Source organism: Ranitomeya variabilis, chromosome 2 (assembly GCF_051348905.1).
Source record: "Ranitomeya variabilis isolate aRanVar5 chromosome 2, aRanVar5.hap1, whole genome shotgun sequence".
NCBI classification, from domain to species: Eukaryota; Metazoa; Chordata; class Amphibia; order Anura; family Dendrobatidae; genus Ranitomeya; species Ranitomeya variabilis.
Window position 1 is genome coordinate 1,103,767,257 of NC_135233.1, and position 15,178 is coordinate 1,103,782,434.

At 43.8% G+C, this 15,178-nt stretch overlaps 1 protein-coding gene across 1 annotated transcript in view; it reads left to right on the forward strand.

The window, feature by feature from the left end:
* LOC143810243 (DNA (cytosine-5)-methyltransferase 3A-like) overlaps positions 1-14,480 on the forward strand; it is a 32,697-nt gene extending 18,217 nt beyond the window's left edge. The window contains exons 11-12 of the mRNA XM_077293110.1: positions 12,568-12,686; positions 14,232-14,480. Coding sequence (XP_077149225.1) covers positions 12,568-12,686; positions 14,232-14,373 — 261 coding nt within the window. The 3' untranslated portion in view covers positions 14,374-14,480. The remainder of the gene's footprint in view (positions 1-12,567; positions 12,687-14,231) is intronic.
* The last annotated feature ends 698 nt before the right edge of the window (positions 14,481-15,178 follow it).

Here is a 15,178-nt window from a genome sequence, read left to right on the forward strand (position 1 = left end):
TGCCTTATTCACCTCCATCAGTGGCGGGATGTGAAGCTCCGCGCCATAAACTGTAAGTGACATCTGATCTCTGCCGGTACGAGCTGGTGAGGGGAAAGTGGAAGAAAAAAATACCGCTGTTCTGAATGGCGTAATGTTTAGTCAGAAGAAGACATTGGCGCCTTCTCCACACTGCTGCCATGGGGCAAACTGGCTCCAGTATCGAGGTTCCAAAACTCCTGATTTCTTACTTTTAGGGCTCCTGCACCGATTTTCTCAGACAAGTGCCATCTGTAGTTTTCACACTCGTTCCCATGTTATTCTATGGTGCTGTTCAAACGGATGATTTTTGATCCAAGTGTCGTATCTAAATGGGAGACCAAGAGTTGGGTCTACGTCCTGAGTCATGGGCCGAACACCCCTCACTGCCACCGCCCATGTGACATCTCCTCCTGCCAGGGTAGAAAGAAATGACAAATGGGTGTGGCTAAGGGGCATACTCGAGAGTGGGACCAAAAACTGTGTGCAGCTCATGAGGCTCCCACACATTCTGTCCCTCCCCTTGGAAGGGGGTATGTGTTTTTTCTTTTTTTGTTTCAATAATTTTTATTTAAAGTATATCACAAAGGTCTCCCAACATGGGAGTATTGAATGCATAGAAATTACACAAATATCAACAGTAACAAAGCATTATATATAGGGGATATTAATGTTACATAGTTACATAGTTATTAAGGTTGATGGAAGACTTTAAGTCCATCTAGTTCAACCCATAGCCTAGCATGCCCTAACATGTTGATCCAGAGGAAGGCAAAAAAAAAACCCATGTGGTAAGAGTAAGCTCCACCATGGGGAAAAAAATTCCTTCCCGACCCCACATACGGCAATCAGACTAGTTTCCTGGATCAACGCCTTATCAAGGAATCTAGTGTATATACCCTGTAACATTATACTTTTCCAGAAAGGCATCCAGTCCCCTCTTAAATTTAAGTAACGAATCACTCATTACAACATCATACGGCAGAGAGTTCCATAGTCTCACTGCTCTTACAGTAAAGAATCTGTGTCTGTTATTATGCTTAAACCTTCTTTCCTCCAGACGTAGAGGATGCCCCCTTGTCCCTGTCTCAGGTCTATGATTAAAAAGATCATCAGAAAGGTCTTTGTACTGTCCCCTCATATATTTATACATTAACATAAGATCACCCCTTAGTCTTCGTTTTTCCAAACTAAACAGCCCCAAGTGTAATAACCTATCTTGGTATTGCAGACCCCCCAGTCCTCTAATAACCTTGGTCGCTCTTCTCTGCACCCGCTCCAGTTCAGCTATGTCTTTCTTATACACCGGACACCAGAACTGTGCACAGTATTCTAAGTGTGGTCGCACTAGTGACTTGTATAGAGGTAAAATTATGTTCTCCTCATGAGCATCTATGCCTCTTTTAATACATCCCATTATTTTATTTGCCTTTGTAGCAGCTGCCTGACACTGGCCACTGAATATGAGTTTGTCATCCACCCATACACCCAGGTCTTTTTCATTGACGGTTTTGCCCAGAGTTTTAGAATTAAGCACATAGTTATACATCTTATTACTTCTACCCAAGTGCATGACCTTACATTTATCCCCATTAAAGCTCATTTGCCATTTATCAGCCCAAGCTTCTAGTTTACATAAATCATCCTGTAATATAAAATTGTCCTCCCCTGTATTGATTACCCTGCGGAGTTTAGTGTCATCTGCAAATATTGAAATTCTGCTCTGAATGCCCCCTACAAAGTCATTAATAAATATGTTAAAAAGAAGAGGGCCCAATACTGACCCCTGTGGTACCCCACTGCTAACCGCGACCCAGTCCGAGTGTGCTCCATTAATAACCACCCTTTGTTTCCTATCCCTGAGCCAGCTCTCAACCCACTTGCACATATTTTCCCCTATCCCCATTACTCTCATTTTATGTATCAACCTTTTGTGTGGCACCGTATCAAAAGCTTTGGAAAAGTCCATATACACTACATCTACTGGGCTCCCTTGGTCCAGTCCGGAACTTACCTCTTCATAGAAGCTGATCAGATTAGTCTGACATGATCGGTCCCTAGTAAACCCGTGCTGATACTGGGTCATGAGGTTATTCCTCTTCAGATACTCCAGTATAGCATCCCTTAGAATGCCCTCCAGGATTTTACCCACAGTAGAGGTTAAGCTTACTGGCCTATAATTACTGAGTTCAGTTTTTGTCCCCTTTTTGAATATTGGCCCCACATTTGCTATACGCCAGTCCTGTGGTACAGACCCTGTTATTATGGACTCTTTAAAGATTAAAAATAATGGTCTATCAATGACTGTACTTAGTTCCTGCAGTACTCGGGGGTGGATCCCATCCGGGCCCGGAGATTTGTCAATTTTTGTGATTTTTAGACGCCGCCGTACTTCCTGCTGGTTAAGCAGGTAACATTTAATTGGGAATTTTTATCACTAGTCATATTGTCGCCATGGGATTTTCTTTTGTAAATACTGATGAAAAAAAGTAATTTAGCATATTGGCTTTTTCCTCATCCTCATCCACCATTTCACCCAGACTATTTTTAAGGGGGCCAACACTATCATTTTTTAGTTTCTTACTATTTATGTAGTTAAAGAATATTTTGGGATTATTTTTGCTCTCTCTGGCAATGAGTCTCTCTGACTCAATCTTTGCTGCCTTGATTTGCTTTTTACAGAATTTATTTAATTTTTTGTATTTATTTAATGCCTCCTCACTACCTACTTCCTTTAATTCTCTATATTCTTTCTTTTTGTCCCTTATTGCGCCCCTTACAGCTCTATTTAGCCATATTGGTTTCCTCCTATTTCTAGTATGTTTATTCCCATACGGTATATACTGTGCACAGGTCCTATCCAGGATGCTAATAAACGTCTCCCATTTTCTTTGTGTATTTTTGTGTCTCAGGATATCGTCCCAGTTAATTGCACCAAGATCCTCTCTCATCCGTTGGAAATTTGCCCTCCTGAAGATTAGTGTCCTTGTCACCCCTCTACTACCCATCTTATTAAAGGAGACATGAAAACTTATTATTTTGTGATCACTATTCCCCAAGTGACCCCCAACCCTTATATTTGATATGCGGTCTGGCCTGTTGGTTAATATTAGGTCTAGCAGTGCCCCCCTCCTTGTTGGGTCCTGAACCAGTTGTGAAAGGTAATTGTCTCTCATAGTTGTCAGACCCCGATCACCTTTACTGGAACTGCAGGTTTCTGTTCCCCAATCTATTTCAGGGTAGTTGAAGTCCCCCATAATAATGACTTCTCCTTGAGTCGCAGCTTCATCTATTTGCTTTACGAGGATATTCTCCATTGCTTCCATTAGTTTTGGAGATTTATAACAAACCCCTATCAGTAATTTATTATTTTTTCCCCCTCCCCTTATCTCCACCCACAGGGACTCTACATTTTCATTAGATTCACCTATATTATCACGCAGGATGGGTTTTAAGGAAGATTTTACATACAGACACACCCCACCCCCTCGCTTATCTGTACGGTCATTTCTGAAAAGGCTATAGCCCTGCAAGTTAACAGCCCAGTCACGGCTCTCATCCAGCCACGTTTCATATCCCTATATCTGCGCTGTAGGCTCCCAAGGAGAACAATTAATAAGACAATTTCCTGCCTATATTATCCAACATAAATTATATCCACAGTTAACTAATTTAAGGTTACTTAGTGCGTAATTCCTGCGTTATATATAGTGCATATAGAAATGTCAATATTTACCGGGTGTGTCACAAAAAAATCTCCTGAATATGTCCACAGTCATCGGGTGTATCGCAGTCCAGATCTCCTGAATTAGTGCGCAGCGGTAATTCTTTCAACCGCTTTCCTTCCAAAGAATATGTGAGGAAGGGGTGAGAAAAACCTGTCCCGGCCGGTGACAGTTCACCCCTTACCCCACCGATAATGCTACTGGATCTTCGGCGTGAGCTTGCGCTCCCACACGCCAGATCCCTGAGGGATCCCTGAGGAAGGAGTCCGCCGACTCCGAAACGCGTTGGATAGATCATTTTTGGTACTGTGTGCATTATATATATATATAATTTTGACAAATAGTGTTTTTTCACTTCATATCGGACAATTTTGGTAGTTATGTCCGTTTATCTGCAGCAGTAGAATTACCAGTGCCAATACACTGTGTGCAACGCCCGCAGTCGCTTTTATATACGTTTCATATCCCCACCATGTCATAATTATGTTCCAACAACATTAGTTCTAATTCGTCCATTTTGTTGGCGAGGCTTCTGGCATTAGTATACATGCACTTGATGTTACTCTCTGTACCTCTATTCTTTCTTAAATTACTAACTGTTCTAACCCCATCCCCCATGCCACCACCACCCCCAACTTCCTTATTTGTGCCCAGGTCTCTATCTGCCCTATCTTCCCCTCCTATAAAATGAATACCCTCCCCCCAATCCCTAGTTTAAACACTCCTCCAACCTTCTAGCCATTTTCTCCCCCAGCACAGCTGCACCTTCCCCATTGAGGTGCAGCCCGTCCCTAGCGTAGAGCTTGTAGCCAACTGAGAAGTCGGCCCAGTTCTGCAGGAACCCAAACCCCTCCTTCCTACACCAATTCTTGAGCCACTTATTAACCTCCCTAATTTCCCGTTGCCTCTCTGGCGTGGCACGTGGTACAGGCAGTATTTCGGAAAATACCACGTTGGAGGTCCTTGCTTTCACCTTGCAGCCTAATTCCCTGAAATCATCTTTAAGGACCTTCCACCTACCTCTAACTTTGTCATTTGTGCCAATGTGCACAATGACCGCTGGGTCCTCACCAGCCCCTCCCAGTAATCTGTCCACCCGATCAGCGATGTGTCGGACTCGAGCGCCAGGTAGGCAGCACACCGTTCGACGATCCCTGTCTTTGTGACAGATTGCCCTATCTGTTCCCCTAATAATGGAGTCCCCCACTACCAGCACCTGTCTGTCCTGCCCTGCTCTCCTATTTCCCTCCTTACTGGAGCAGTCACTCCTCCGGCTTTCAGAGGACATGCCTGGCTGCAGCAGTGCTACCCCTGTACTGGCACCCCCCTCATCTGCCAACTTAGCAAACTTATTGGGGTGTGCCAGATCAGGACTAGCCTACCTGGCACTCTTCCCTCTACCCCGCTTCCTAAATGTCACCCAGCTTGCTACTTCACTGTCCTGCAGCTCCATCCTACAATCCCCCTCCTCATCTATCCCATTGAGCGTCTGCTCAGTGAGCAGAAGACTCCTCTCCATATTGTCTATGGATCTCAGTGTTGCCAGCTGCACATTTAGATCCAGAATCTGGGATTCCAAATGCACAACGTGCTCACATCTCGCACAGCAGTATGCACCCTCGACCGGCTGATCAAGGACTGCATACATGTGGCAAGATGTGCACTGGATGGCATTAACAATTGTGGAGCACATTTCCTAATGGGGATTGCACCAGACAGAAACGTTAAATAAAAATAAATACAAAGTATTAATAAAATACTAATAATGTTGATTGATTTGAGACAAGACAAAGACAAGACAGAAACAAGAGGGGATAAACATTAGGATATGAACATTATAGATCCACTTTACAATAGTTTCTCTCATAACAATAGACATCAGGCCGACACTGTCATAAGTTGATTCATGGGTTGCCAACTCACAAAAAAAAAAAATACCCTCATCTGCATTTCGGGCCATCTAGAGGCTTCCAATCAATGCCTCATGGAGAAAGAGTGAGAGCTAGCGTCATTTGATCACCTGGATTTAGATCTAGCCATGGAGTCCAGATTTGAAAAAAGGAGTTCCAGCTGTCAGTTCTCGTTGCTTGAATACGTTCATACATCATGATGGTGTTCATTTTATCTTTGACTAGAGATATTAAGAGAGAGGGAGACCTCCACTTTGATGCTATATGTATTTTGGTCGCCATTCCCAACAAAATTACCAGTCTATGTAACCTCTTGGAGAATTTCAGCGGCTTTAATCCTAATAGGAAGGTCAGTGGATCCAGTGGAGTCTCTTTTCCGCAAATCCTATGTACCATGAGTTTTACCTCCCGCCACAGGTCAGCCACCACTGGGCATTTCCACCATATGTGCCCCATATCTCCAGGCGCATAACAACCTCTAAAGCATCTGTCTGAAATCTGAGGGTAGATGGCATTCAGCCTCGTGGGTACCTGATATGTACTATGGAGGACTCTAAGAGAAGTCTCAACCAAGGATACCTGATGGGAACCCCTTGATAAAGCATCACAACAGCGTTGCCATTCTTCTAGTGAAATGTCAAACCCCAGTTCCTCCTCCCATTGTCGCATGAATCTAAGTTTCTTCTTCTCTTGTGTAGTGGCAAGGGAAGAATACAGGAGAGAGATTACCCCCCTTCCTAGAGGATCGCTTGAACATTTTTGTTCAAATCCGGTGAGTCTAATAGAGCTCCCACCTGGCACACATCTCCTGACAAAATCCAAGATCTGGTTCATGCGAAATGCTTCCCGAACTGGAGGTTCATATTTTTGAATGAACTCCTGTCTAGATAGGGCAACATTAAACGGGGAGCAAAGATGTAGTTAAGCCTTTCAAAATCCACTAGGAGAAGGGCTGGGGATCAAGTCCCGGGGGGAACATTGGGTTATTGAATAGTGAATTTAGTGGCGTGTTCTTAGTTTGCAGCTCATTCTTAAACCTCTCTTTCCTCCAGAGGAGCAATGACTGGGCCGTAAAAGGCGATTTAATTGAGATATGTTGTGGGAGTTTTGCTTCAGTCCATAGTAGGCCCATCAGAGAGTAAGGTTTTAGCAGAAATGACTCCAGATGGACCCATCTAGGTTTATCTGTTGTTGAACAAATTCTGGTCAACTGGGCAATCTGGGCAGACTTAAGATAGTTCATGAAGTTAGGTAGAGAAAATCCTCCCTTTTTTCTATGCATGAACATAATTTGTTGTTTAATCCTTGGCTTCCTCCCTTGCCATATAAATTTAGATACCATAGAGTGTATGTCACGCAAAACTCTAGAGGGTACGGGTATAGGGAGGGAGCGGAATAGATATAAAAACCTTGGGAGAGAGACCATTTTTATGGCGTTTATTCTGCCTAGCAAGGAAAGTGTTAATGTTGACCATTTGGACAAATCTCTCTGAAGATTCTTTATTAGAGGGGCATAGTTCCATTTATATAAGGTTGATTTGTTAGATGTAAGGTTAATCCCTAAATAGGTTAGATAGTGTTCCTTTTTTTCAAAGCCAAATTGCGACACTAAATACGATTGATTTTTGTCAGGTGTATTCAGGAATAGAGCCTCCGATTTTTCAATGTTTATTTTAAGCCCTGATATTAATTCGAAATCGCGAAGCAGAGAAAATACATTTGGAAGGGTGGTATGAGGGTTAGTGAGGGTCAGAAGCAAATCGTCGGCAAACAAGCTAACTTTGTATTGTTCTCCCAAATTGGTAGGCCCTAATATATCAGGGTTTTTTCTTATTGCTTCCGCCAGAGGCTCCATCGCTAAAGCAAATAAAGCTGGCGAGAGTGGGCATCCCTGTCTAGTTCCTCTCATTATATTTATCGGGGTAGGTTGCACTGACGGAAGTTTAAGAAATGCAGTTGGTTTGTCGAATAATAGAGTTAAACAGTTGATTAACTTGTGGGGCAAGCCGAATGTAGATAGTACCTCAAAGAGATATGGCCAGGACACTGAGTCAAAAGCTTTTTCAATATTTAAAGCTAGGAGCATAGTGGGTTGCTGGGAATTGGTCGATGAGTGTATTATATTTAGGTTTCGTCTTATATTATCTGGCCCTTGTCTCCTTGGTATGAAGCCTACTTGATCTCTGTGTATAAGAGAGGGGAGTACTTTGTTAAGTCTGTCTGTAATAATGGATGTGAAAATTTTAAGGTCAACATTAAGCAAAGAGATGGGTCTGTAATTTTTAGTTAACAGGTAGTCTTTTTTTGGCTTGGGGATCACTGCAACATGCGCCACGTAAAATTCTGAGGGCATTTGAGATCCATTTAATAGCGCATTACAAAATTTTACAGTGTGTGGTATGAGAATTTCTTTGAACTTTTTATAGTATGGCGCTGTAAGTCCATCAGGCCCAGGGGCTTTGTCAGTTTTCAGTTTTTGAATTATTAGCCCTACGTCTTCGTCTGTTATCTCCGCCTGTAGTGATTGGGAGGAGGGTTCATTAAGTTTAGGAAGTGAAAGATGCTGTAAAAAGGATTGCAAGAGATGTGGCGGTGGGGACGTAGGAGATGAGTATAATTTTTGATAGAAACTATGAAATTCATTGTAAATATCCTCAGGGTGAGCAGAGACACGGCCATTACTATTTTTAATTGAATAGATAGTATTTAAAGATTCTTTTTGGCGTAGTTGTCGTGCTAATAATTTGCTTGGTTTGTTTGCCTGTCTATAGAAAGAGGCTTTTGTCCATGCTAGGGCTCTTTCTGTTCTATAAGTGAGAACGGCGTTTAACTGGAGCTTAACATTTTGTATCTGCTTGGCTAAAAACCATGAAGAAGACTGCTGGTTAGCCTGTTCAAGGTTTAGCAATTTGTTTTCCAGTTTAGTTTGTAGTTCTGATCTTTTTTTTTTCTAATAGTGGCTAATTTGATTAAGGTACCGGTGATATATTTCTTGTGTGCTTGCCAGTTGCCATATGTTTCTTGGGGATGATTCTTCATTAACGTTAGTTTGAAAATAGAGCTTAAGGTCATTGCTGATTTTGGTAGCGATTTCTGGGTCTGTCAGTAATGAGTCATTTAATCACCATCTAAATAGTTTAGATGAGCTTGCATTAAACCTAAATACCGAGAGGACTGCGTCGTGGTCCGACCAAGAGGATGGGACGTGGCGAGAGAACAACACTCCCGGCAGTGTATTAGCTGTGGTCATGTGCAGGTCTATTCTTGAGTAAGTTCTATGTACAGTAGAGAAAAAAGTGTATCCTTTTGCGGTCTCATTAGTCTCTCTCCATACGTCAACTAGCCTATACTCACTCATCAATCTAAATATCTTTCGTCTGTCTCCCTTGGAAATGTCTGATCGCTTTATTGCTGTGCAGTCTAAAGCAGGATTTCAAGTGAAGTTGACGTCTCCACACCAGATCAAATGTTGGTAGGAGATCACCGATATCTCAGATAATATTAATTTAAATACAAGCGTTTGAGTTGTAGCGGGCATATAGCTGTTTATTATGCAAATACTTTGCCCTTGTAAATTTCCATGTATAATTATGAATCTGCCATCCGGGTCCTCTACAATGCCATCAATTTGAAATGGTAAGCTATTTTTAAGTAGTGTGGCTACGCCTCTAGTTTTACGATCCCATGCCGCCAGATAGAAACGAGAGTAAGCAGAGTCAAAGTATTTAGGGCTAGAAGACCTAGAGAAGTGAGTTTCCTGCAAACATATGATATCTGGTTTATGTTTGTGGTAGTCCAAGAACGCTTTTTTACGCTTCATAGGTGAATTGAACCCATGTACATTATGAGATAAAACTCTACACATAGGTATTAAGTTTGTTACCGCTAATAATCAACAAATGACCATCGTTCGACCTCGCCATCGCATGGGAGATTCGGGCCCGAGATAAGCAGATTAGTGGAGTATAATCGTATCTGTGAAGTACCCTTTTAAGGCGGTATTCTGGGGCTCCATAATAAAAGGAATCCCAAAAATCAACCTGGTCAGGCAGCATGTACTAGAGCCCAACAGCCTAACCCTTGCTAAACAGTATCTTTGCAAGATGACTTAAACAATGAAGTTAACGCAAAATATAAAGTATGGACGAATTACATATTATTTATGAATTATAACTAGCTTCACCAGTTAATCACAGCAGTCTGGTTCTGCTGATAAACAGCCAATGGAGCAAAATATGAATTTAAGACATTAGAACTATGGCACGATAGCTCTAATCAAGGAGGAATCTTCAATATAATCCTGAGAGAGGTTCAAGTGACCCGCGCATTCTGGCTCCTGGTTCTAGGGGTCTGTATCCATTCCCTCTGTGGATGTGATTTTCGCCTTGGCTGGGGAGGTGCAGTTTCTGAGATAGGAATTCCAACGCGTTCAAGTGCTTTTGTTCCTTCCTCTAAAGATCGGCAAATAAACGGTTCGCTGCCATAGGTAAATAATAAAGCAAACGGGAACCCCCATCGGTATCTGGTATTTACCACTTGAAGAGCTGCGGTAATTGGTTTTAGAGACCTTCTGGCAAGTGTAGAGGGGGATAGGTCTGAAAAAATTCGCACCGAATCTGGCAGTCCAGGTAAGGAGGACATCTCTCTAGTTGCAGCTATGATTAGGTCTCTCGATTCTTCATAGTGCATTTTAAGCACGACATCTCTGGGGAGTTCCGTTGTTCGTGGTCTGCCCAATGCTCTATGGATCCTTGTAATGTGAAGTAGTGTGGGATCTACCTCCGGGAGCAGAGCCCTAAACAGCGCTGCTGCTGTGTCTTTAAGAGCTATGATAGACTCTGGGAGGCCTCTGATGCGTATATTACTTCTACGAGATCTGTTCTCGTAGTCCTCACACTTTAATTCTAGGACCATTATGCGCTCAGCGTGGGTTTTAATAGCTTCCTGGTCTTCCTCCAGGGCTTCTGCTGTCGCTTCCATTTTATCCTCCAAGCTGGAGGTGCGTTGGATAATCTCCTGCAGCTGTGTGGTAATATTATGCATAGCTGATTTTAGTTCCAATCGAAATGTCTCCTGTAGCGTTTTAACCAGGGCTGCCGTGGGGACTACTGCCTCACCTGCAATGCCGGGCTCTTCCATTTTGGCTCCGCTGTTTACCGCGGTGAGGGAGGCAGAGGGAGAAGCTGCTGTGGCGGCCATCTTGCCCGCGCTGCTGTTCATGAGGAGCTCCTCAATTGTGCAGTTTGCTGACTGACCCGCACTCCCCTTCTTCGGCATAGTCGCCCTTGCGGTTCCCGATGGTGAGTACTTGCCGTGCCGACAGTTTTCGTCGCGATCTCAGTGCTATTTAGGGTTGTGGTGGCTAGCTGGGATGCGGAGCTCAGCCAGTCATGTCCGACTCCGCCGAGGTCCGCGCATGCGCCTGGTATGTGTTTTTTCAATCGTACTCTAACAAGTTATTTGGTACAGGAAATGGAGCCGATATAAATACTCGTCTTGCACACGGCCACATTAAAGGTAAAATTAAAGGGGCTGTCTACCCCTTGGACAAACCCCTCTCAATTGCTATATTCCCCCATGTAAAATAAAAGCAGCCTATTCGGTGCTGGTGCCATTATTCCACGTGACCACTGCAGCCAGTCAGCAGCCGCTTTGCTGTCACCTCATGTGGAGGGAACTGGACATCCGGTGGAGGTGAAAGATGCCGCTACTCTCTGACCTCCTGAGTGAGACGACTGTTGTGAACTCTGTTTTTGGGCTCCCTCTTGTGGTCACAAGTGGTACTGTGTGAGTGCTGTCTTTGGGCTCCCTCTGGTGGCTCTTTGTGTCATTCTGCAGGTCTGAGGCTGATCAGCTGTCTCGTTATCTGTTAGCTGGTTTCCTATTTAGCTCACCTGGACTTTCAGTGTTTGCCTGCTGTCGATGTATTCAGTGCTATTTTGATCTCTCCTGAATTCCTTCGCTATCAGTCTCTTCAAGAGAAGCTAAGTTTTCTGTTTGGTTATTTTTGCTCATCAGTGTTCAATATGTTTCTTGGTTATTTACTTGTCCTTGTCCAGCTTGCTAATATGTGATTTCCTTGCTTGCTGGTAGCTCTAGGGGGCTGAGTTTCTCCCCTCACACCGTTAGTTGGTGTGGGGGTTCTTGAATTCTCAGCGTGGATATTTTGTATAGGGTTTTTTACTGACCGCACAGTTCCCTGCCTGTCTTCTGCTATCTAGTATTAGTGGGCCTCATTTGCTGAATCTGTTTTCATTTCTACGTTTTGTATTTTCCCCTTACCTCACCGTTAATATTTGTTGGGGGCTTCCTATATCTTTGGGGTCATTTCTCTGAGGCAAGTGAGGTCTTACTTTCTCTATAGGGGTAGCAAGTTTCTCAGGCTGCGTCGAGACGTCCAGGAATTTAGGCACGTTCACCGGCTACCTTTAGTGTGTTTGTTAGGATCAGGTTGCGGTCAGTCCAGTTACCACCTCCCTAGAGCTTGTTCTATGTTCAGTAACTTAGCTAGTCCATTCTGTGATCCTCAGCCACTAAGGATCATAACAGATGACAGTAAAGCAGCCGCTGATTGGCTGCAGTGGTCATGTGGTATTATAAGGTAACCGGAGATCCAGCACTGATCGGTGGTGAGGCATCGGTACAGGCGGTGAGGTTAGGTTGTTTTTACATGGGGGATATAGTGGAGAAGGGTCTGTCCAAGTGGTGGAAATCTCCGACAACCTTTGTTCAGAAAAGCTATAAATTGCAGCACTGAGGGATTAATATCGGAGGATTCTTTACAGTTACAGCAATAAAAATGAGAATCCTCCATGCATTGGGGCAGATTTGGTGGTGACCGTAGGCGCACAGGGTGGATCTGGTGGATGACACTCTGTAAGGATGATTATGTGCCCCATCAATATCTCTGACAGTTCGCGAAGATCTGCACAATCACAACGAACCGCTACTCCATGCGCCAAGGGAAAGACCGTGAATACCCGGTGACCATGAACGGGGAGGAGGACGTCTTGTGGTGCACGGAGATGGAGAGGTAATGTAACCTGCCCTGGGCCTTCACCTGTAGGCGATGAGATCAGGTCACCATACACTTAGTCTTCTACTGACTGTGCCTGATATTATGTCCCGTGCTCCGGTCACAGCCAGAGCTGCATTCACAATTCTGCTGCTTTCTATTGACATCTTTAGCAGCTCTGGATGTAAATGGAGAAAAAACAACATGGAAGGTCATAGGCTTCAAATAAGAAGAACAAGAAATAATACTCGTCAATGCCCCAGGCCACCAGGGACATAGTCATTAACCTCTTTAGAATACTAGGGATGCCTATAGTAAATGCACCAGCACTCCAGACCACCAGGAAAGCAGACATTAACCCCTTCAAAAGCTTCAACCACCACAAATGCAGACTTACCCCCTACAGTACACAAGACCACCAAGGATGCCAACGTCTCCAGCACACCGGTACATCAGGGATGCCAACATTAGTTCCAAGAATTAAAGGACCACCAGGAAAACAGCCATTGCCCTTCCAGCACTCCAGACACCAGGGATGTTATCAATAATGTCTCTAGTATACTAAATTACCAGGAGCACAAACAGTAACTGTTGCCATACACTAGACCACCGGGGATGCTGAAATTAACCCCTAGAGTGAACTAGACCATCGGGCGTGCTAACATTTCCAGAAGTGCACTAGATCACCTTTACCCCTGAAACACACTAGGCCACCAGGGAAGCTTGAGTACACTAGACCACTAAGGATATTAATAATAATGCCTCTAAAACTAAATTACTAAAGGCATTAACTCTTCCACTGCACTTGACCACCAGGGATGCTGTCGTAGGGTTTACCCCGAACATTTAAAGTCATCACTTCCCCACAGGATAGGTGGTGACTTGCAGATCGGTGGGGTCCTACCAATCCCAAGGACAGGGTTTTGGAATGGATGGATGGTTGGCCATGTGCGGGAAGCCACAGCCCCATTCTTTTTCTATGGGATTGCCATAAATAACTGACTACAACTCTCTCCATCTCCGTTGGTCCCACAGAGAACAAAGGACACCGTGGCCCTCAAACACCTATCCATTCCCCTTCTCGTTGGACCTCACCAATCCTTAAGTCATCGCCTTCGGGGAAGCATTAACTTCTGCATCGCCCCCGGTCACCAGGGATTCTGATATTTACTCTCAAAATATAAAAGGGCACCAAGAAAGTGAGAAGTAACCTATTGTGGGGCCCCCAACAATAACACATGAAGGTGCTACTTTAGATGATCCCATTAGTTTTACACAATATCTTTTCTTCTTCTGAAGAGTTTTTTTTTTTTATCTTTTTGATAGGACAGCGTCTTCAAGATCCACCTTAAAGTACAGATATGTAAATTATTTTGTTCTCCAAAGCATTTTTTCTTAAGTTTTCAGAAAAAAAAACTATTTATATGAACATCATAGTGGATTTCCCATAAAAGCGAAATGGAAGAGTTTTCCAGGGGGTTTTGAAGAAAATCCACTAAAAAATTACTCAAAGACCCTTGAGAACACTGTAAATCAAGTAATCTTCTCTTCATTCTCCGTCAGGGTCTTCGGGTTCCCCCCTCATTACACAGATGTCGGTCAGATGAGTCTCAGCTCCAGGCAGAAAGTCTTGGGCCGGTCCTGGAGCGTCCCGGTCATCCGCCATCTTCTCAGCCCCCTGAAGGAGTATTTTGCCAGTGTGTAATATCCTCAGACCATGGAGGAGACAAGATGGAGACCGTCTAGAAGATTGTTCAGAAACATTTGCCTTTATCTGTTGTTATTGTATATAAAGAAGAGTTTACAGATTTTAAAAACTTGTGATGTCTCTTTAATCGATTGCCGTATGGCGGAGCGCCGGATATACTGACTGTCAATGATACACAGCTGGCGGTGTCACGCTGATCCCACCGCTGCCACCAGTTGTCATGGATACACAGCCGAGGGGGTCACACAGAACCCACCACTGATACCACATTGTCACAGATAACAAATTAGAGATCACCCAGATCCCACCACTGCCATCAGTTGTCACAGGAACGCAACTCCACTACTTCCAATCATCAGGACAATTACGCAATTGTCTGACAAGTGGACAAGGCCGTGGCTGCTTACACTACTAGGCCGGTTATTGGAGAACTCACAGTATACATACAGTTGTGCTCAAAAGTTTACATACCCCGGCAGAATCTTTGCTTTCTTGGCCTTTTTCAGAGAATATAAATGATAACACCAAAACTTTTTCTCCCCTCATGTTAGTGGTTGGGTGAAGCCATTTATTGTCAGACTACTGTGTTTTCTCTTTATAAAATAAGATCACAACCCAAAACATCCAAATGACCCTGATCAAAAGTTCACTTACCCTGGTGATTTTGGCCTGATAACATGCACAGAAGTTGACACAAATGGGTGTGAATGGCTACTAAAGGTAACATCCTCACCTGTGACCTGTTTGCTTGTAATCAGTGTGTGCATAAAAGCTGAGTGAGTTTCTGGGATCCTGACAGACT